We start from the raw sequence: 24,757 nt of genomic DNA, 5'->3' as shown, positions 1-24,757 counted from the left end.
CTCCTCCTCGGATTCCTTATTTTCCTCGGTTTTTTCCTCTTTTTCTTTCCCTTTATTCTTGGGAGTTTTGTCATGAAGATCTTCGGGAGTGTAGATCCTGCCACTCCTAGTCATGCCCCCAAGTCCAGCGATGTTGGAGATATCGCTGTCGGCAGAAGAGTGGATGTCGTATATCCACGGCACAGCCTTATTTGATTTGTAAGGGAAAGGCCTTGGAACTGTGATCCTTAATGGTGTCGGACCTTCCCCTTTATTCGTCTTGATTACCAACAACGGAGTTGATGTGCGCTCGCTTGGCGCGGTTGTTGGCTTACACTTGATAACGAACGGCGTGCGATCCATTCTTTGAACATACGCATCGATTATTTCTTTCTTTTTATTAATGTTTATTAATGGATTACTAGGAGAGATGTATGAATGACTCCTAGATCTCTCCATGATCTTTGATAAGAATGCATGATATGAGATGATGACGTTGAATATGCATGCATTGTGTTTATTCAACTAAGCATTATCATGTTTTTAGGATGTCCCTAAGATGATGCATGATATTGCTTGGTTTGGATAAATAACCCTTTTTTCCTTTTTTTTTTTTTGGGTATTTTTATTTATTATATATTTTTTTTTGTATTTTTGGGTGAAAAGGGAAACTACCTATATGAATGTGATGAAGGTAGATGTTAACACCATGCAATGGAAGATCCTTATTCCTATTTATTTTTATTTTAAAAGAATAGGAATGTGGTATGTTTAAAGAAATGCAATGTATGCTCATACAATGTCACATAGGCAATGCACAAACAATTCACTCACCCACGAACAGTCACGAGCGAATCACGAGGTAGGGGTCTCCTGCAGAAAAGTGCATATTCAAGGAGGTTCTAACTGTTCTCACTTGGTCTGAGGCCCCCAAGGTGCCCCCATTATAGGGACCCAATTCCTCTCGTCGTAGGTCGATGAAAAGTTCCAACGCACCGTCGGACTCAAGTTCATGGTTATCACCTTGAGTGATGTTTTCCGACAACGGTCTACGGGCACCTATAGACCCATTCGACAACCGGCCGTACTAACATCCACTCCCTATGGTTAATCACTCATGCCCCCGGGTATAGAGGGAACTGTTGTGTGCAAAGGTTTGTGTGCAATTTATATTTCAAACAATTGCGGAATTTTAAAAATACAACAGTTATTAAAAGCCATATAATAAATCATGTTATCATACAAGCAAGGGTAATAAAGTAATTTTAACTATTATTTGTTAAAAATAATCTGTCACTAAATGGGACTGACTCTCGAAGCTTCCCCAGTGAAGTCGCCATCTGTCGCCACCGGCCCGAAACGGGCTTTCGGCATTCGCGAAGGATGGTTGGACTCGTTTATTTGTTTAAAAATGTGGATTGCTAGAATGACTTATTCTCAAACTGAGACCTCGTCAAACGAGCAATTTTATTAAAAGGCTCACCAATCCATATTAATCCCAAGCGGGACCCTCCATGGATTAGTGGTTTTCGCAAAAGGAGGGTTCGTGGAGTCGCCACCAATATTTTACTCAAAACATTGGAAAAAGGGATAAGGCAATTGATTTAAGAATCAACTTTGGCCACTACAACCAGAGTTGGGTAAGGGAGTCGGTTACGCGTGGGGAAGGTGTTAGCACCCCACAGCGCCCCTTTTGGGTTCCCTATGACAGATTATTTTTAAAAGAACAGTATAAAATTACTAAATTACCCCTATTTATTCTAAGCAATTATAAATTGACTATCTACATGATGACAGTTTTAAATATGCACACAGAAAGCAGTAAAAGGAAGGATTGAAGGGAAACCTCTTGAAGCGTGCTTTTATATTGCAAAGAACTGGGAAGCGTTTTGGCGTTCCCTCGCTCTACAAGCCCGCTCCTCGCTCTCCTAGAACAAAATGACTACGGAAATCCGGAGGATTTCCCTTCGACTAGGTTCGAATCTCCAAGCTAAGTGCTCGGAATTCCAGAACTTCGTCGGATCGACTCCCAGAGAGATTTCTAGGGCAGAACACTGCTCAAAAACCCCAGAATACTCAAGGAGGGAGTCAAAACTGAGTGAAAAAGTGTGGAATGACGTCCAATTGACGTCATATTTATAGGGAATAGGCGCAATACGGCCTACAGGGGCAATACGGCCGTATTGAAATTTTTGAACTTCAATACGGTCGTATTGAAGTTCAATACGGTCGTATTGAAGTTCAGAAATTTCAATACGCCCGTATTGAGTTCGCTGCGGTTGTATTGAAGTGTCAATACGGTCGTACTGACTTCAGTACGGCCGTATTGAAGCTTCAATACGGCCGTATTAAGTTCAGTACGGCCGTATTGGGCTTTTTCCCTCCACTTCTTTATTTTGAGCTATTCTAAGACCTCTAGACCTACAGAGAACCCTCCTAGGGCCTTCGAGGAGTCCTTCTGGCTGATTATCCTTCAGTCTTCGAGAGTCTTCAAGCTTTATTTCCGACCCGGACAATTTTAGGGGTCTACAGTGAGTTTTGATGATCACAACACAAGTGTACAACAAAAACTTACACAAAGTACAACAACAACTTGGAAGCACAAAGACAAAGTCAAAGAAGAGTCAAAGAAGAGTCAAGAGAATGTTATGTAATAGTGCTATGTAACAAAGTATAGAGTTTATAAATTATTTTGATGTTCTGTATGCTTTGTGCATGATCAAATCTATATCTAAACTAAGTAGAGAGTATATGATGATGAGTTAAAACATTGAAAAGTTATTTTGAGACTTAAAATGAAGTTTTAAGTACTAACTCAAAATAATCGATTATTGTCAAATATAATCGATTATTCCAGCAATAGGCAAAATGGAATGCCTTGCTGCAATAATCAATTATTTGCCAAAATAATCGATTATCCCAGGAACAACTTTCTGGAATAATCGATTATCCAGCAAAATAATCGATTATATTGTTCTTGGTTGGTTTCCAGAAAACCTGAAGAACAAAATAATCGATTATTCTTTAAACTAATCGATTATCTGCGTCTGAAACTTTTATAAATAGTTTTGAACTTTGAGAAACTTCATATAAGAGTTAGAACTGATAATCAATTTGTGAAAAACGTTTTGTGGAGTCTTTGTGACATCTTGGAGAGTTTTCTTTGTGAAATCCAAGAGTGAAAACGTTTGTGAAAAGCTTGTGAGAAGATAATCATCGTCATATTCTTGAAAGGGGAAGATAAAGATTTGTTCAAGAATTCCAGGTGAATTCGTTCCTTTATTCTTTGTGAATCTTTGTAAAAAATCTTGAGAAGGGTTTCTCAAGTGGTAAGGTTTCTTGTAGTGGGTTCTACAAGGGGTGCTTTCTTGGGGTCAAGAAAGTGGTTATCTTTTGTGTTGAAGTATATGCATGTGTGTGCTTAAGATAGTGGAACAAATCTTAATCAGGTGTTGATTAAGGACTGGATGTAGGTCACATGTGGAGTGGCTGAACCAGTATAAAAGACTTGTGCAATCTTCTTCTACCTTATCTTTTATATTGTGTAATTTCTTGGTTGAACTTTAAAGAAGATAAAACTTGATTAACAAGTGTATGTGAATTTTGTCAGTTTAAATCTGAATTAGAGCATTATTGTTGAACCTCATTATGTTGTAATCAAGTGAGCATATTGCATTAATATTTTCATAACAAGTCTTTAGAAAAGCTTCATTTGAAAATTCAGTCTTAGAAAAGTTTAAAAGTGAAATAAAGATCCTAAATACTCTGATAATTTTTAAAGGGTCATAGAATCCAATTCACCCCCCTCTTGGATTGTGCCATTCTTTTCTAACACATTGTATTTTCGTTTTCCTTCTTCCTTGCATTTTCGTTTTCCTTCTTCCTTGCATTTTCGTTTTCATTTTCATTTCTGTTGAATGGGAAGCTAAAACCCTTGGGGTTGGCTTCTTGTTATGGATTGTAATCTCTGTTTGAGGTTGGGTATGTTTGTATATCTCTGTTATTCTTTTTTCTTCTTCATTTAACCTCTGTATCAATGTGTCCATGCTTAATGGGTTGTCCTCAATGCCACAGTTGCTTAATCTGTGAAGAGGTTGATGTTGTATACGTTTGCTTAATTCGTGTAGGGAAATCTTGAGTTAATCTTCGCTTAGTTGGTTAACTCGGATGGAACAAGGATTAAGTGGTTAATAGAGTAATCTTATTGTGAACCAAGCATAAGAGAGTTACAATACGAACAAGGAGCCAATCTATTTTACTTGTTGTGTTATCTGCGTTTTATTTTGTTTTATTGTGTTTTAAACTAAAAAATCTGAACAACCAACCCCCCTGCGTGTTTAAGCCTTTGACAAAAAAAAAATGGTCCTTAGGAGACGACCTAGGACAACTTCCTAGCACTACATTTAATTGTTTTTATTTGACCGAATACGGCTTCGATCAATGACTATACTTGGCCTAGGATTTGTTGGTGACAAAAGGGAGAGTGACTAAATAGTTTTTTATATTTAAAATATTTAAATTTCTTAAAAATTTTACAAATCTTTGCTCTAAACTAGCCTTACATTGAACATATTTGTTTTATGCAAGTTATATTCTTCAGATCATGCTTTTTTTCGAAGAAAGTCCCCTATGCATTGCATATATCACCTAAGTTATATATACATGTTATATTACTCATATGATCTAATATGCATGATAAGAAAGAGATAAAAAAAGGCATGCTCTGCAATATATAAAATCATTTTTGTATGCTTTACTTTAGCTTTAAAATCTCTAAGATGCTAAGACTAAAACTCATATGATCAGTATGCAAACTTAGTTTGACATGCTATAAGAATAGAAATTGAATGTCATTCTTGCTACTCTATTATGATCACTTAGTCTATCTCAAATGTCATAATGACTAATGATAGAACTAAGAGAATGCAAGAATGTACTCGTAAAAATCAACTAGCTTGAATAATCTTATAGCATCTAAAATGTCTCTTAGATCACTATGATAAAATGATCCAAATCATTTTTTTGCTTTTTAAGAAAAAAATATCTTTTAAAAGATAAAAGGATTTCAAAAAATCAAAAGTCTTTCCTGAGATTAAAAAATCATTTCATCTTAATTACTAAAGCAAAAATATTTTCTAAGATGAAGAAAAATAGACATTTCAAAAAAGTTTTGTCACCATCAAAAAGGGAGAGTTTGATAATTCAAAAGACGATCTTGGATCCCTCAAGATTTGGAATTTTAATGTTAACAAAAGAAACATTTTTACAAGAGAAAATGTCTTCAAAAATGATTATAGATGAAGTGTAAAATACAAATCGCCTGTAAGATGATGTGAATTAAATAAAGCATACAGTCTGTCTAATATACATTAATGTTCATTATTTATTGAGCCTAATGAAAAATTTCATTTGAATATTTTATTCATCAACATATTCAACTAGAAATTTATCTTGGAAATCATAAATCTTTTAAAGAAAACAAAGTCAAGTTTTCTGCCAAAACCAAGGACAAAGATCCCTAAAATTAGGGAGAAAAGTAGACAAAGGTGTTGCTATTGTTACTCTATGTTAACATTGCTTCTGGAGGCTCTATTTGGTATAGAAATATGATTAGTAACCTCCTTGATCATATAAGAGGTGTCATTTGGTGAAATGCATTTAATTTTTGTATTAAATGAGTCAACGATTAGCTCTCATTATAAGGAAAGGCGTTGAAGACAAACTAAACAAACTTGTGAGCTGGACTTAAAATGTTGCAATGGTCATATTTTGCAAAGCTATTATTTAAGAAGATTTGAAGTTCAGGAAAAAAAAACTGTAAATTATATGTGTGTATAAACTTCAGTTTTTTTCCCTTACAAAGCATGTTGCACTATATTGGTTGTATAATATTTGAGTGAGATGAAACAACATCTTTGAAACCTTTATCACCATTGATGTAAGGTTGAGTTAAAGAGACTTATTTGTAAAAGAGTACTTGGTTGTTAAGCTTGGTAAGGCTTGTTGTGAAAAGAATACTTGGGTAATTGCTTGAATAGACAAGTCAAAGAATACTTAGGGTTGAGCTACAAGTGGCTTGTTGAAAGAATACTTGTATCTTTGTTTAAAGATAGTGGAACTCAATTTGGTTGGATTGAGAACTAGACACATTCTTGGTGGTTGAGAGGAACCAATATAAAAGTATCTAGTGTTTTGTCTGACTTCTCTTCGCACTCTATCTGACTAGCATTATTACTTCATTACAAAAAAGTGAGTTTTTTATATAAACTATTCAACACCCTCCCCCCTTCTAGTGTATATCTTTTCTCCACAATTTTCAACAAGTACATCCTATGTGTGCTTAGTGTGGGCACTTTTGAAGATAATGTCTAAAACCCTTGCTCAATGGTTCTTAACGCCACTTAAGTGTGCTAAAAGCCATGGTTCAGCGTTAAGTCAAACCATGCCAATGCAAAAGACCCTTCAAACAAGCATATGATTTAATTATTTTTATATAAAGTAAGTATTTATGAAATGCATTTATATTGTTGCATATTAAGGTAATCACCTAAAAAACTGTATCTCTAATTTAAGTTTTATTTTCCAAAATAAGCAAGTTATGGAGATCTTGAATTACAACATAGAAGATTTTTGTGTATATTACATATATAAGCTTAAACATGAACATTTGATCTTAAATTTTAATGTTTTGAATATGCTTTAGTTAGGGTATTGTCTTATACATATGTATTAGTGTATTTATTTTGAATGATTCTTTAATTATTTTGGGATCTCACCTAATAAATCAATTTGTATTATAGTATAATCATTGAAAGTTATTGTATTGCGTTTACTACATGTATTATCCGTACTGCGAAACCGAGCTCCGAGCTCGGCATCACAGCGCAAGATGACCTCGGGCACGCGCTACGCGACGTCAGCTCGGCATTTAAGTAGTTCATAACTGATCTCAGGGAATCTCCCTCCAGACGAGATCTATTATCTAATCTTATCATATCTCATCTCAGGCCCAGGGCCCAAAGCAACCATAATTCACACTAAGGTACGTGCATTACTTATACGAGACTCATACTCATACAAACCCTAACTTTAGCATCGGAGTCTCTTTTGCAGGTACCACCCCCATCTTGGAGCATCAAGCGTACCAGCGAAGGAGGCTCACCAATCTTACTCAGAGGATCATCTCTACATCAAATTTTCGGTAAGAACATTTGGCACCCACCGTGGGGCCGATCAAGACAGCTCTTATCGGCCATGCTTATGGTATTCACCAGAAGCCATAGTAGACGTGCAACAGACGACGCAAATCACTCACCTACCATGGATAACGAAGCAGCATTGAGGAGACTAATCGACCAGGTCAAACATATGCGGCAGCAACACGCCGCCGACCTACAAAGCATGCGTGCCAAGCACGACACTGACCTAGCGGCAATGCGTACCGCTAATGAAGCCGACCTGGCGGCGCTACACGCCGAGAACGAGCGAATCCACGCTCAACTCCCTCGGCACCACTCTGATCATCCTCCTCATACGAGTAACCACAATGAGGAGGAGGAGCACTCAGTCTCTCACCCCGGACCGCGACTAGGGCACCGACTCAATGACCTGTCACGCATCGGTCCCATGCACCGACACACAAGTCAGCCCATGAAGTCAGCAAGGCCCCTACTCATATCCCAGGGGATCAGGCAACCTTCCGCCGCCACCCTTTTGTGGATGGAATCATGGAGACACCACTCCCTCATGGGTGGAAGCCTCTCCACCTCGATCGCTATGATGGCACAACGGACCCAGATGAGCAAATCGACCTGTATACGACGCAGGTAAACCTCTACACTAACAGTGATGCTATCTTGTGTAGGGTTTTTCCAACCTCGCTCAAGGGAGCTGCGCTCAACTGGTATACCCAGCTGCCCGCCGAGTCCATTGATAGTTTTGGCACACTAGTCAGAAGGTTCACAGCGCAGTATGCGACGAGCCGACCTCACCATGTCACTTCAACCGCCCTGGCCAGTCTCAGGCAAAACGACGACGAACCACTCTGGGCGTTCATGGAGCGATTTGCCGCCACCTCGGTTAAGATCAGAAATCTGAACCCCGAGGTCGCCCTGCATGCCATGCTTATGGCACTCAAGCCCGGACCATTCGTCGACAGCCTATGTCGTGAGTCTCCTCGCGACATGGACGAGCTTCGCGCTCGCGCGGCAGGCTACATCCAGATGGAGGAACACTTCGCTTTCCGTGACCAGGTTTGCGGAAAAGGACCAGCGAAGCCGGAACAAGGGCACAAGGAGAATCATGGTTCGATACCTCCTTGTGGAGGCCAACACCTCCTATAACATCATCATTAGGAGGCCGACGTTGAACCAGCTTGGGGCAGTGGTGTCCACTCTGCACCTCACCATGAAGTTCCCAGGAAGCGACGGTAAAATCATCTCCGTCAAAGCAAATCAGAAGACGGCTCGGCAGTGCTACGCCGAGAGTCTGAAGATCTCCTCGTCCAGCAAGCAAAGCAAGGGAGATCCCCCACCGTAGCTCACATCACCCGCAAGGAGGCCACTGACCTTGGCCCGAGGACCGATCCCTGTAGTGAAAGATCGAGCCCCGCTAGCAAGCCCAAAGACAAAGCTCAAGACACCAGAGCTCCCCGACTACAAGAACACGGCAAAGAGCCAATGCCGCACGCTACGCACCTTAAGTGCCATTTCAACTAATTGTGTATGAACGAGTTGTGCACTCTTTTCCTGCCTCAGTCTTTGTTTTGACTGAGAGGGTTTTTAATGAGGCACACGGACATAATCAATGAAATGACTCATTCTGGTCAATCCATATTCTTATTTTATGTTCTTATCCAAGGTCGAGTTCGAACCTTAATAAAATCATTTTTGCTCCAATTTAAGGTCGAGTACGAACCTTAAGCATGCTCATCCGAGGTCGAATCCGAACCTCATTAAAGTTTGAGGTCGAATACGAACCTCAATAATCTTATCCAAGGTCGAGTTCGAACCTTAATAAAATCATTTTTGCTCCAATTTAAGGTCGAGTACGAACCTTAAGCACGCTTATCCGAGGTCGAATCCGAACCTCGTTAAAGTTTGAGGTCGAATACGAACCTCAATAATCTTATCCAAGGTCGAGTTCGAACCTTAATAAAATCATTTTTGCTCCAATTTAAGGTCGAGTACAAACCTTAAGCACGCTTATCCGAGGTCGAATCCGAACCTCGTTAAAGTTTGAGGTCGAATACGAACCTCAATACTCTTTATCCAAGGTCGAGTGCGAACCTTAAGCACGCTTATCCGAGGTCGAATCCGAACCTCGTTAAAGTTTGAGGTCGAATACGAACCTCAATACTCTTATCCAAGGTCGATTTCGAACCTTAATAAAATCATTTTGCTCCAATTTAAGGTCGAGTACGAGCCTTAAGCACGCTTATCCGAGGTCGAAGCCGAACCTCGTTAAAGTTTGAGGTCGAATACGAACCTCAATACTCTTATCCAAGGTCGAGTTCGAACCTTAATAAAATCATTTTGCTCCAATTTCTGAGGACCTCGGCATTATCGACTTAAGGTCAAAATTCGAACCCTCACAAGAATTAGTTAACAAAAATCGGAGGTCGAGCTCGAACCTTCACAAAGATACAATAGACACCGGGTATATCTCTCAAAACGCGCAAAAAAGGAAAAATCAGGCTTAAACGCAAAAGCAAAAGAAAACGCAACAACAAGACAAAAATACATATATACAAGTGATGCTTCCAGAGTTCTACACTCGAATTCAAAACAGAAAGATAAAGCAGAAAAAATTTAGCTAAGCCAGTACAAAATTGGCCTACGCAAAGGCATTCTCGCTGGAGTTGTCCTCGACATCATTCTCCCTTACCAGCTTCCCAAAGCGGACGACCTTCTCCACATGCATAGCGGAGAAGTCAAACCCCGGCGCAAGGAGCCTGGCCTGGCGAGCGGCCTTGAGGAAACCCCTCTTATGCTCTACCACAACAGAGTGCTCGGTCTCCTCGAGTTTCCTCTCCAGCCCCGCTTTGGCCTCCTCCAGCTTCGCGAGGTCCACCCTCAAAGCGGCATTCTCCTCCACTTGGCCGCCAAGAACCACCTTGTCACAGAGACCTTTCTCGGCCGCCGCCACCAGTTCAGCCTTCTGCGCAGTGACCTCATCCTCTAAGGCACGCATACGAGCTCAGGAGGAACTGGAGAGCTCCTGCAAGTCGCGAACCTGAGTAGCATAGGTCTCGTTCGACTGCAGGGAAATCTCTAGAGACTTCCGAAGCCTCTCCACCTCCATTCGAGTAGCTTGAAGCTCGGCTTCGTTACGCAGCTTAGCCTCCCCGAGAGCACCTTCCAAGGCCCGGTTCTCGTCCTTCAAAGCCTTGCTCCCCTCCCTTAGGGCCTTAGCTTCTTCCTTCAAGGGCTTAACTTGGCCCTTCAGCCTGGCCAGGTCCTCCTGCTGCTTGGAACACTTGTGCTTCTAGTGGTCAACAATAGCCATAGTCCTCCGAAGAAAGACTTGAGCAGCGTCAAAGCCTTCCACAGGCCCGACCTCCTCGATCATCCCCTGATCCTCCGAGCTCAACGTGCCCTCGGGGAAGAATCTCTCGGCAGTCACCCCAGCGCTCCACAGCGAGTTCATGTCGGCCGAGGCACTCACATGGTCCAGGCGCACATCAGAGCGACCCTTCCCGAACCGGTGAGCAATATATCGGCTCCGGGAAGCCCCCTGTGACGGCCCTGACGATGGTGTAGAGGCCACAGGCGTAGCCGGAGGGACCTCGGCACTTGGCCCCTTGCCGCGAACTGTAGCAGAAGCAGAAGCCGGCATCCCCCGCTCGGCACCAGGGGGGTCCACGTCTGGAACCTCCGACCTTAGAGGCACCGGGGTCTCGACAGCGCCCCCTTCCTGCAAAAACCGATCTCATGTCAAGAAAAAAGAATCTACCATACAAGGTAGAGGGAAAAGAAAAAATTGAGGTACTCACCTTGGCAGCATGGGCGACCTGCTCAGCAAACAGGACCTCCACCTCGGTAGCTACCCCAGCCTGCAAAGAGAGACAGCACCTCAACAAACCAAGCCAAATCAACATAGAAAATAAATTAATGCACAAAACACCCACCTCGGCAGAGGGAACAGCTTGCTCAGAAGTCCCTGCAATAGCTACTTGGGGAACCTCCCCAGGCGGAGGGCTCCCAGTGAGATCGACTGCATCGGCATCTGCAGCCTTGGAGGTCACCTCCTCCATTCCGCGAAGGGCAGAGGTCCCCCCGACCTCTTTATCGCCCCTCTTTCTTTTTCGGGTGACCTTCAGGGGGGAAACCTCCTCCTCTGGAGGCTCAGGGACCTTGAGCTCGGTCACGTTGTAGCGGTGCTTCAGCTCGCGCCACTTATTCATGCCCATTATGCCTACAAACACAGCATACCGAAGCACATCAGAAAAAGGATTTTCGCAAACCTTAATAATCTAAAAAGAGGGTGAAATACTCGCTCTCCAGGCCCCTCTCCCTATATGTTGAGTTCGCAAGCGACAGAACGAGCTTACAATCCAGCGGACGAGGAAGCGCTGCGAGATTCTCAACGGCGGCCGCCTCAGTTTCAATTGGCCAACCCCTTGAAACCTGGACGGTTCAGAGCACTAGTAGAACGGGAACTTCAGCAGCCCGCCGAAGTAAAACCCCCCATCCTCCAATGGGTTGACATCCACAAGAGCGACCCGGAAAAACTCTTGCTTGAAATTCTTGTATGAGTGGGCGTAGAGGGTAAACAAACCCCCATCCCTACTCCCGCTTAGGGACAGTATGCCATAAGGAGGAACGCCTATCTTCAACTGATAAAAATGAAAAAAAACGAGAAGGGACACCTCTACCCCTAGCACTGAACAGAGGACTTGAAAAGCCCTCAAAAAACCCCAACTATTGGGGTGCAACTGGCAAGGGGCCGAGTTGACAAAATTCAAAAAATCACACTCAAATTGGGTGAAGGGAAGGCAGACACCTAAATCCCTAAAAAAACAATGGTACATATAAAAATGGGGAGAGTCAGTGGACTTCCCCGTATACACGCCCTCTCCGGCCTGACACGGTTCAAGATGGATCATTCGGGACACAAAAGGGTCACAGATTTTGAGCGATCTCAAAACCGCATTGACTTCACGAAAGGACCGGAAAACGCTTTGGGTCTTCGCCATCTCGCGCCGAACCCAGTCAGACCCTGGAATGCCTGGAACGAGGTCTGATGGCGGAGCCACCTCCTTCTTTTTCGCGGCGACGGTCGCACCGGCAGCCGCCGCCTTACCCCGTGCCTTGCCCTTGGCAGGTGCGGAGGAACCAGCACCACTCCCTCCAGCTATAAAGACGACAAGAAAGACCCAAAGAAGAGTGGGGAAGAAAGAAAAAGAAAACTGCAGAAAGAAAGTACCTGGTACTCTTCCTCAGAAAATAACCCTAACAATGACTGGGTTACCGAAAACGATGACGGGGACTGTGAAAATGGAGACGGAGAACGAACGGAAGCAAGAAAGCAAAGAGAACTATCGTACTCGAGAAGCCAAAGAGTGGAAGAAAGTAAAGTGAATGAGAAGAGACGCGGGAGAGAGAAAGAAAAGGGTTTTTCCCCAAATTCAAAACGGTCACGGCACGTGTCAGCCAAAAGACACGCCTGATCACACATTAAATGAGGCCATCATTGCATAACCGTCGCGCCCATTAACGCGCCGGCCTCGGTTATCGAAATGAGAAGGCACCTTGATAGGCCAACGTACGCGAAAGGTCACTTCCCTCTAGCGAGCTTGGTCTTAACTCCTCGACCTGGTCTTCGGAGCTCGGGGGGCTAGTGTACTATCCGTACTGCGAAACTGAACTCCGAGCTCGGCATCACAGCGCAAGATGACCTCGGGCACGCGCTACGCGACGTCAGCTCGGCATTTAAGTAGATCATAACTGATCTCAGGGAATCTCGCTCTAGACGAGATCCATTATCTAATCTTATCATATCTCATCTCAGGCCCAGGGCCCAAAGCAACCATAATTCACACTAAGGTACGTGCATTACTTATACGAGACTCATACTCATACAAACCCTAACTTTAGCATCGGAGTCTCTTTTGCAGGTACCACCCCCATCTTGGAGCATCAAGCGTACCAGCGAAGGAGGCTCACCAATCTTACTCGGAGGATCATCTCTACAGCAAATTTCCGGTAAGAACACTACATATGGAGTATCTTTATGTTGCATGGTACTAAGATGTAATATCCCCATGGTGTTACAAAATACATTGACTATCACCACTCTCTATCACAAAGCACTAAAAAACATATTTAAAAGCATAGAGTCTTTAGACAATTGAAGACATATCTTAGTGATACAATAACTATTATATAGTAACACATGTTTATATAATGTTAATAACTTTTAGACACAAAATAAGTGGTTTATGTTCTATTGTACATGTTTTGGAAATTATTTTAATCTTCGAACACGTTCTTATCTAATTAAAGGCATGAAGAAGTACTCTATGCTCAATAACTGCAAAAAAAAATAAATAAATCAATAAATCAATACAAAATCTTGTTCTACTTTGTATGAAAAAGATAAAAAGAAATGTAATTGCAAACATTTTGAAATGAAATATATAAATAAACTAGTAATAGTTCACATCTTTGTATGTTCTATGCTATGAACGGTGTTCAGTTTTTCACCAAAAGATGAAATTAGATTGATTAAGAGCATCAATTTAGTCATAAAATTTCATTGTCACAAAGAAAAAGCTCCAATTTCACTAATGTAGCATTTTCTTTTTTATTTTCTATTGAAAATAAGAAATCAATAGAATGCAAACAACCTTATTTCTAAAGACAAGGGAAAGTAATTGGATATTTTTTTTATAATGGTAATCTTAATATCGAATTCCTTAAATGCTAAATAGTCATTGAAAATTTACCTTCCATATAAAAAAATAAAAGGATGCTATGGAAGCATTGTGTCTCAAATCTACAGATTTGGCCTTAAACCAGAGAATTGAAGCTAGAACAGCATGTCCGAGACCCTAAAACATTAGCTCCAGATAAATTTCACACATTTCTCAAAGGTTTAAACAATTTTATATTCGCTTATATCAATATATGAAACAATAGACATGTTTTCTCTTGAAATAATGTATTCTTTAAAGATAAATTTTTACCCTAAAAACTTATATCAAGATCAAAAGGTTGGAAATATCCTTTCCTAAGGAAATATTTCATCATATTAGAGAGTGACAATATTAAAGAAAAATGGAATCTATCGCACTATAGTAAACATTATATATACTTAAAGGTTCAAAGGGAGAAAGAAATTATGTCTAGTCTTTATTAGTTTTCCAACATACATTTTAGAAACTTGGCACGGAGCATTTACTTTGGATTATTTTTTTTTTTTTTTTTTGTATTTTCTTATCAATAATATAGTCTTATTTGTTTGATAGAAATTGTTCCTATTAGACTTATTAACTTTAAGATTTTCTAATAGAAATGGGAAAAGGAAATGGAATACTTTTAATAATTAGGTTAGTTATTCACAAAAGATAGAAAAAATTAAGTTATAATATACTAATAATAGTCCCTTAGTCCATACTATATAAAGAAATAATTCATGGTATATAAGAAAAAATAAAATCAATCCAAAGAGATACTCTAAGTTTTTCTAAACCACTTAAGATATCACTAGGATATTATGGGACATTTGTTATATGTTTTAACACATTTTAATCAAAATCACAACCCGGTATTCTAGTGCAGAAAGAAATAATTAATTTTTGGTGAATGTAAGAGAAATAACTTCTAAAGTGAAATAATAATATAACACCTATAGTTGCAACCTATACAAGTAATAAGTATTTTACCGTTACAATTTTAATCCAAAGGGAAGAAGAAGATGTTGCTCCCATTAGGAGGGCGACTCCAAAAGCAATTTCAAAAAGGGAAACACAAATCCAAAATACCTAGCAAAGATTAGTTAGGAACAACCAAAGGAAAAATAGGAGAACACAATTAATTCTATTAAGATATTGAATTTGAAGAACATACTCGTTTCAAACCTATACGTGCTGGTAGAGAATAAATGCCAAATGTTTTATCTCCTTCAATGTCAGGTATATCCTATGCAAAAACAATAAAATGTTTTATATAAGGTACACTTATAAGGAACCAAAATTTTGATACTGGAAAGAAAAATATGCTCTAAGGAACTACAGGTTTTTACCTTGCATAATGACATACCCACAGAGAAGATGCTAACAAATACAACATTAAAAATCAATGATCTTGGAAAATTAGCTGGCTTCTTGAACACAAAAGTCTGTACAATGTTACATTAATTAGTAATAAAAAAATATACAAATTTCTTTCTTTTTTCTTACTTTGATTAATAACATGGAAAATGATAATAGAGAATATAGAATTCCTAGGACTATATGGCAAAAATATATATCATTACATAGAGAAGGTAGTTTGATAGTTTGTGATCACATGTACATATTTATAATTTACCGAAAATTTGTGATAAGTCTTTCATTATTCAGGTAAAATAATTATACTTGGCGTAGTCAACTTTCAAGATAAATGTAAATATCATGCTAGAGTAATGAAAGTGAAGTTCATTCATCTCTCTCCACATTCAACTTTCTCACTCACATCTAATGATTCAATTCTCATTAGTGAATTAAGATAGATAATTATGAATCCAATGAAACCAACATTAGAAATTTGGGAGAAGGGTTTGTTGTTATTGTTATTTACATAAAAGTTAATGTAGGTCACACAATAAAAATTTAAAATCATAATTGGCTATAGAACAAAACCTGCATGTGATAGAAAAAGGAAATTGGAAATATAAATGCCCAAGTAACAATCATGCACAATGCTGCAAGTAGTGGGTGTTTCTTCCATCTTAGCAAGGGCACCTGAAAAGTTCCAAAACATTATTATCACCATAAAAAAAATTAAAATGTATTTTGTTATAAAATATTCATGTATATTAATCTAATAAATTGGTTTGAATTTGAATAATAAATTATAATGGGAAAATGTTTTTTTTTCAAGAGGTACTAAAATGATTTAACAAAAAAAAATCTTTTTTCGATGTCAAATAAAATATTTTTTATAAATAAATACTCTTAACTCAAAATAAATTATTTGAAATTTTAATATTTCAAAAAGTACTTTAAGAATGTTTGGGTTTAAGGACTTTAAAGTTTATTGGAAAAACTAGTCAAGATATTGGTGGGGATTCATAGCTAGGTTCTTTCACCAAGCTTGAGGGATTACAAATGGGTTCCTAATCATTGATTGTATGGATGATGGTGTAAACTTCATGTGACTTTATGAGAGATATCTCATATGATGGTTTTGGAACCAAAGACGTATGAAATGTATAACTCCTAAAATTGTTTTGATGATAAAAAAGTGATTACAATTTATGGAATGCCTAAGAAATTATTTTCTAAGATGTTTTTAAGTTAATAAAAATGTTTTGGCTCAAAATTGTAAAGGAGAATCCAAATATATTCAATATTGAGAGTGATAGTTCTCATTCTCACAAAAAAAAAAATCGTTCTCACAATATATGTTACCTACATATAAATACTTCAATATAAATCGTGAGTTTCAAAATCATATTGTACCTTATCATATAAATTTAAATTAACATATAAAATATTTTTATGAATATTCTTTAATTTGAATTAATGAGACAAAGTATTAAATAGTTTTAAAATATTTTAAATATTTATAGACATGATTTTTACGTTCTAAACCTTTTATTCAATAGTTCAATCGTTAAATTTGAATGTGGACCATAAGTTATTGAGTGGAGTAAGTTTACCAAGACTTTCTCTTAAAATAAGTAGATCTCTCCCTTGTATGTGTGTGTATGTGTTTTTCCTCTATACAAAATGCTCGAAGTTGTACCAAGACTTATACATGTAAGAACAAGTCATTCGTTGAAGCACCAAAATGAATAAACAATTAGTAGGAAGTTCATATTGCCTTTACAAAATCAAAATCTTCTTTTGCAATGTTTGTTTGACATAATCTATGCTAAATATTTTTTTTTTTCAAAGAAGAAGAAGACACTTTTTTTTCACATAGGTGTCAAGACTTATCAAAAAGACTTCAACGTAATGTTGTAACATCCCACTTTTCAGCAATAGGAGAATAAGTGCACATAGGTGCATCCTTAATCATTTTTGTTTTGGAAAATAAATATGATTATACATTAAAAATATTTTAGTGATTGATTTAAAAAAATACTTATAGTGTTTTCAATTTTTTTTCTTCTGTTGGTTAAATTGAGTTCAAAAGCTGAGATAAATATGATGTATTAACTATATTAATTACCTATAAGAATTTATTTCCTTTCATCGAATATTAAAGTTTTTACTAAAATAATTCCTTTAATTTTGATTAATTAAAGTTAATTAGATATACATTACTATATTAATTTATTTGAGTGCATATAAATTCCATATTTTAGCTAGTAGTAAGTGTTTTTAAATCACTATCTATGATGGGAAATTGATGTTTCAAAAGTTTTTTCTAAGTCAAAATAAGACTCTTAACAACCTCCCTAAAATTTTAAAGAGTCAATTGTGAGATTAATTGGTTAATCTCATTGATCTTTTATCTCCTAAAGTTCCTCTCCTTTTGTTCTCTAAACTCCACACAACTTTCAAAATTCATACCTATGCATTCTAGACACTAATTCACTCCACTCAAAACACTTAACCAAACTTAAAAGCCCAAAACCCTTATCCTCACATATTTCCTTTTTCATTTCACGGTTAAAACATACACAAACACACACACACAAGCTTCACTAACACTCTTCCTTTTCCAAATTCTCTACAAGCACTTATCCCTTTCATCTCTCCCTCAATTTCAATCTTTCCCTCTCAAGTCTAAACATCATGCCTACCTTTCCATTTATCTCACCCTTCCATGCCAATCACAACACATTCTTTCATCCTCCATTCATCACATCCTTTCATCCACTATCAACCTCACCTACTTCTTCTTCTATTCATTCATCATGTAAACTCTAATGTCCATGAGACCTCTACCAGATCACCACCCTGACCTCCTCATTTTTCCTTCTTCATTCTCGGTCTCCTTGTCCTTCTTTTTTCCAAAATTGATACCTTTTCAGGCTTTTGAGAGACTTTGGAGCTTTTCTTTAAAGTTTGGATAGAACCAATTCAACCTCGTTGAGTTCTGGATATCATCAATGAGTTGAAATGAACATATTTTTCTTTTTTCATTCCTTTTAACCATCATTTATGGGGTTTTGCATGTGAGCCTCCAATTTCCCAAATGCCACATAAAAACCATCTATTGTGATCTTTTTTCTAATCTATTTTATTTGAAAGGTCCTAGTATCCAGATTAAAAACTAGAGAGAAAGTAATCTCGCTTACAAGTTCAAGAGCGAAAAGAGAAAAGAGCACGAAAAAAGCTTGGAATGCCTTCAAGAAACCTTTCACAAACCCAAGGTAAGGAATGTGTGAGATAACCTACTATTAGGTTTTTGGAGTTAGTCAGAAGCACTAACAACTCATTTCTATACACTTTACTTTATGAGTTTGTATTATTTAACTATTATTTATTGAATTGGTAAATTATGCTTATGAATTATCTTTTTATTGTTTTGTGTGTATGGATTGTATGCCTCATGGATTTTAACAAAAACCTTGAGATAATAAAAATCTATAAGTTAGACTATCTCATTCAGTTTTTCTACATGACACTTTTGAGCCTTTGTACAATGTTTATAAGATTTAGAAATTTTTAGAATTGATTGATATATAAAGGCATGTTATATCAAATGATATTCTTGTACATGAAACTATAGATGGTGTGATACTCGATGAAATGTATTTGTTTAGTGTATTCTTAAGTTGCGTGAAATGATAAGTGATATTCTAAGTTGATAACTCCAAAGGAAAATGACTGTGTTGTGATAGATTCTTAATTGAATGAAATATACTCAAGGTGTATGAATTAGATGTGTTATTATGGGAATAAAGTACTAAATGTGCTAAACCTTCTTAAGACTGTTTTGTCCAAAATTATATGTTTATTCAGGACCCTAAGTTTTAAGATATTTGTTGAATTTGGCAACGAAAACCTTGTTTTTCTTAAACTCATTGATTTATTCCTTCTAAACTAGGATTTGATACATTGAGGTTTTGTAGATTTAAGATTTTTCTTTTAACCTTGATTGGTCCAATTACAAATATTTTTGTTTAAACAAGCTTTAATATAATGTATTTTAAAAAAGGGTTACACAAGGTCAGCTTTTTAAGAGAAGTGAATAAGCCATGACTCGTGAATACTTCCATCTATTTTAGTACCATTTAAAGTGCTTAAAATAAGCTTTGAACAAACACAACCATTTACAAATTTTCAAAAGTTAACTCATGATAACAATTGAAACCAATAGAAAAGATACAAAATAAGAAATAAAAATTAACAAACTCTAAGAGATGGAACAAAGGGAGAACTAAGAAGATGAACATCATCATTAACTATTGAGGTTTTGGGTTTGAGAAGAATAGCAATCCTATATCACCTCCACCTAAACCAGTAAAAGAGAATAAAGCTAGAAGAAGCATGTGCTAGCCTTGGAACTTAGGTTGATAGATAGTTTAATCAATTTTACACCACTACAACATTCGTACTGATATTTAAGAAAGGATGCTAAAAATAAAAAACTATTTCTTTCATCTTTTAGATGAAGTTTCTATTACAAATCTATTATAAACAACCAAATCTATAATCCCTTAGTCACATCACAACAACTCTAATTGTTGCATCATGGATACTTTTTAACTTATATATGAAACATTGTAAGATGAAAAAAGAAGTTTAAATGAAATTCAAAAGAACTCACATCGATTGAATAAGCAGTCCATACAAACAAGCAAAATAGAAGACCCCAAATCAATGGCCATGAACCGATAATCCAACCAAAACAAATACACTGTAAAAGATAGTAAAATAATAAGTCTTATTTAACTTTATCAATGAAACTCATACTGAAAATTATCATTATAATAAGGGATGAATAATCAATTTATCACCAAGGTTAAACATGATGCACCAACAATGACGCCAGTTTTAAATGATATTTCCCCAGAGGCCAATGGAAGATAAGGTTTGTTTATCTACAAGAAAGCATGTAACACAAAGTAGTAATTAGATAAACCGTATGATACGTCCTCATAAAAATTTGTAAGTTATAAAAAGTTGCATGTTTTCATTTCAAAGGTTATAATAATTAGGGAGATGATAAACCCAAATATAAAAAGGTATTTAGTGGTCAAAATCATATGAAGTGCCCAAATTATTGGGTGTGAGCATACACTCATGTACACACCCATTCTTTATATGTTTTTTAATATTTGAAAACAATTATTTCACCAACATTGTTTTTGATGGAACAATTCAAAAACCCAAAATAAATAAAAATATTATTTATTTTTTGGTTTATATTATTTATTTCTAATAATAAGTTTCATACCTTGTCTATTTCAATGTCGAATAATTGATTCACACTAGTAACATAAATATCCAAAAACAAGAATGGTATCATGGCCTGAAACATTTTAAAACAAAAAATATTAACGAAGTCAATTGTAGGTTATAATTAGCTACTTGAAAAGAAACAACATATTTAGAGTCTCACCTGTAACACGCCAATAAAAAATAGTGGAGATATATCTGATAATTTCTCCACTGCAAGGAGAGACGCGGAAATTGTGCTTAATGTCTAGCAAAAGAAAAATAAAATTGAACAATTTAAAACATTAATGATATTATACTATTATCCAAAAAAATGGTTCATACAAATGAACCAAATTAAGAATTGACAATAATATTTAAGGATTAGTTTTGAGAGTAATCATAGGAAAGATTAAATTTACTCGAGTAAAAATGGCTTGTGGAATGGAAAGCTTGTAGAAAGCAATCAACAAATATTTTAAAGAGGAGAAAATATTTTTGGGATCAGAAACATGAGGTTCGAAATCAGAAGATGGTTTAGGGATCGCTTTCACAACATATTTTTTATTGCATTCTTTGTTTGTGGACCCTCCTTCAATGCATTTATAATGATGGTGCCAAGTTGGTTGTCGCACCCTCCAAAAATTATATTTTGTTTGAGTTTTCCTTCTATGCTCTGAACCTGTTGATATATATAAGAATCTAGATCAACAAATGTTGAATACTATTGATATATAAGAATCTAGATCAACAAATGTTGAATCTTATATCAAAGACCATGCTCAATAGAAAAAAAAATCTTGTATTAAAACTACTACAATTAGGAAAACATGACAACAAATCAAGAATGAATAATCAATTTTAAAAACTTAAATTAAGTAAATCATCATCAAAATTTATTTTGTTAGAGTATACATTAAAAAAAACTTTAATGTAGTAATATTACTCTTTACAAATTGAGTTTGATTCACGAGTCATTTACACATAAGAAACCTCTTTATTTGATCGTGTAAGACTTAACAAATTTGAAAATATTTATATTACTTTTTCATAGATTATTTTTAGTAATTTTTTCAAGGTTTTTGAAATATGAAAAATTAGAAGAAAAATGAATTTTCAAAGTAGAATGGATTTTTTAATATCTATCTTTTATCAATATATATATATATATATATATATATATATATATATATATATATATATATATATATATATATATATATATATATATTATATTGGTAACAAAGGTTTGATTACTACTCCTACATATCCCTTCGTTTGTGGGAAAAGTAAAGTCACACAACTTTGAAAATAGATTGTTGGTTGACATTATCTATGAAAAAGGGTTTTACTTTGAATATAAATTTTTTGGAAGAACTAAAATTTAATATTTTTAAAATTAGAGGGACTAAATGTCTTTATTTTAAAATAAAATGACCAAAATTATGAATTGATAAAAATAGAGGAACTAAAAGTACAATTTAACCAACAATTTATTACTTAAAAATATCTAATAATAACTTGATTGGTGCCTTAATATTCAATCTTGTCAAAATTTTGGAGATATGTTTTTGGAGCAATGATTTTTTTTTTCCATTTTGAACTAATATGATTTAATTCAATAGTGCTTTAAAATATATAAAATAAAATATATTAACATCAAATTAATATTCTAACATCTTATTTTGGTTTTAATTCAATTATATAAATAATTCAATTATTTAAATACTTTAATTTCTATTTATAACAATATAAAGGTGATTGATCATTATTTTCGCATACACAATTTTTAAGACGTTTTTACAATTTATTTATTATGGCAGTTGCACACTTCCTTTTATTTTTTTTAGTGTAACATAACTCAATAATTTAACTTTATTAATTTAAATAAACATTATTATTTTCCAAAACTAAACTTCATACCTCATAATCGTTTTGTAACTCTCACACCTCAAAATATTAACAAGGCATGAAGTATCTTATTTTCACTAGTATTCAAATAAGTTTTACAAATATATCCAATCATATTTCACTAATCTTCAACATTACAATAATTTGATTTACATGCATTTTCTTGTGTAATTTGAATTAAAACTAAAATGGTTAAATGCATTTTTCATTTTTAAGTACTATAATGTGCAATTTCCTAAGTTATGATGTTTGTGAAATAGTTGTTGCTTCTAAGTGATGGGTGACAGTTATGTAGTAATAGTATATAATAGGGGTGAGCAGAAATTCCGTCCCCGACCGAATCCGAAGTGCCCGCAGGTAAGTTCCTTTGTGCGGCCGGTTTTTTGCGGTTTCTCGGTTTTTCGGGTTTGTTAGAGTCGGTTTATTATGGGTTTTGTTGGTCGGGTTCGGATTAAAAAATTTGAATCCGTAGATATCCATACCCGACCGACCCAAAATAATTCATTTTAGCACCGCGAGAGGAACCCTAGCCGCTGCTCACGAAACGAAACCTTCTCTTCTTGTGCTCAGAAAACCTAACCACCGCCGCTCAGCCTCAACGCCCTATTAAGCTTGTTCTGAAGAACAAACTTGTCCTTGATTTCAGTGGCGACCTTGAGGCGGTTCAGAAGCTCGCCAACATTCCCACCGCGTCCTTCCTTGTGTGTCGGAGATATAAAGCGAGTGCACCGGAAGACTGGGGAATGGGTTGAGTAAACTCCCCTGGGGCCGGAAGGGAAGGAGGTCCTCATACGGAGTCGCACACTTACTTGAGCAGTGCGGAAGACTGAGGAATGGGTTGAGTAAACTCCCCTGGGGCCGGAAAAATAACAGACGAAGCCTTGATTTTGGCCATCCACTTGAAGGCGTCGTCTAGGGTTTCGGCGTCGGTGAAGCTCTGGAGGAGGTGCTGGTAGCGCTCGAACTTGCGCTCGAATCCGACTAAACCGACCCGGTTAATCCGAGACCCGACAAATCCGAACCCGATAAACCCGAAACATTGTTAGGTCGAAAATGGGTTAAATTTTTTTTTGGTCGGTTTGGATTGGGTTAAATATTTTTTACCCGAACCCGTCCGAACCCGACCCGTGCTCAGGCCTAGTATATAACAACTCAAACATACAAGAATGGCAGGAATCTAGAGATTTGTACAAGTGAGATTATGAAGTTAAGCATGGCTTAAAGGAATTAATTTGTACTAACTATAACAACAAGATACATCTACTTTCCAAAGGTTCTTGTTAATGCTTTCTATTTTTTAGTATGTAAATTTGATTTGTTTTATCAGGCCAAAGGTTGCTTAATTTTTAATAACTATTATAATATTAGTATATAGCTCATCATTTAAGAACTTTATAGTTAAGTGTGTTTGATTTGGAGCAATTTAGGTATGAGTAACTTTCTGGGAAGTTTCCCAAACAGTGTGCGAGTGAGAACAAAGTATGTTAAGAGTCTTGTGTTGATTTGTGGAGATAGTAAATGATCTTAAATAAGGGTGTTCAAATCCAAACCAACTTAAACAAAAAATTGCAAACTAGTCCAAAAAAAACCTAAAAACCAATGCAAAACAACAAATTAGTGGTTCGATTCAATTTTTAAATTTTCAAAATTGTGTGGTTTGGTTCGATTTTTGGATTGGAATATGAAACTGCTCAAAACTAAACCAAACTACACTTATTTATCAATATATATTTTTCCAAAATGCAATGTGCATTTATACAAAATTGACACATAAAATTGAAGGTGTTTTATAAAATTGAAAGATACTAAAAGATGTTTATCTCTCCAAATATACATTATAATATTTAAAAGGTATTTTATAATATTATAAACTACTAACTAAATTTTAGAATAAAAAATTATGAATTATTTATAACGTTTGAAAATATTTTTTTTAAATGACAAACTATATATATGAGAAAAAATATTTAATATGATAACTGAAATTGTATTAAAGAAATGATTTTACTAAAATAATAAGTTAAAATTGGTGTTAAATACATTAATTGACAATATTTTAGCATTTGTATACTTGTAGTTTTTATTTTTGACGTACAATCTTAAACAAATAACATGAAATTAAATATTTTATTTTTTTAAAATAAAAAATTTTAAAAACCGTAAAATCAAACCAAACAGTAAAAGTTTGTTTTGGTTTAGTTCAAATTTCATAATTTATTCAAATCAAACTGCACTTAATTTTTTTTTCGGTTCGAGTGACATTTAAGGTATAAACCAAACCAAATTGCACTGTGAATATCCTAATCTTAAAGACAGTCAAACATC

The 24,757-nt window shown here is 36.1% G+C and overlaps 1 protein-coding gene across 2 annotated transcripts in view; it reads right to left on the bottom strand.

Moving 5' to 3' along the window:
- Positions 1–9,350: 9,350 nt before the first annotated feature.
- LOC109802283 (glycinol 4-dimethylallyltransferase-like) overlaps positions 9,351–24,757 on the bottom strand; it is a 50,848-nt gene continuing 35,441 nt past the window's right edge. Inside the window, exons 3-13 of one of the 2 annotated variants that reach the window (XM_083059455.1) lie at positions 20,944–21,203; positions 20,706–20,789; positions 20,541–20,615; positions 20,101–20,184; positions 19,911–20,000; positions 15,824–15,925; positions 15,226–15,321; positions 15,051–15,122; positions 14,867–14,965; positions 13,928–14,032; positions 9,351–13,512 (exon numbers count right to left, since the gene is read on the bottom strand). In XM_083059455.1, coding sequence (XP_082915581.1) covers positions 13,471–13,512; positions 13,928–14,032; positions 14,867–14,965; positions 15,051–15,122; positions 15,226–15,321; positions 15,824–15,925; positions 19,911–20,000; positions 20,101–20,184; positions 20,541–20,615; positions 20,706–20,789; positions 20,944–21,203 — 1,109 coding nt within the window. In that variant the 3' untranslated portion in view covers positions 9,351–13,470. The remainder of the gene's footprint in view (positions 13,513–13,927; positions 14,033–14,866; positions 14,966–15,050; positions 15,123–15,225; positions 15,322–15,823; positions 15,926–19,910; positions 20,001–20,100; positions 20,185–20,540; positions 20,616–20,705; positions 20,790–20,943; positions 21,204–24,757) is intronic. The other variant, XM_083059456.1, reaches the window with a different exon arrangement.

This window comes from Cajanus cajan, chromosome 7 (genome assembly GCF_000230855.2).
Source record: "Cajanus cajan strain Asha chromosome 7, NIPB_CcT2T_4, whole genome shotgun sequence".
Taxonomy (NCBI): Eukaryota; Viridiplantae; Streptophyta; class Magnoliopsida; order Fabales; family Fabaceae; genus Cajanus; species Cajanus cajan.
The sequence above is the reverse complement of the archived record's forward strand: the minus strand, read 5'-3'. Positions and strand labels throughout refer to the sequence as shown.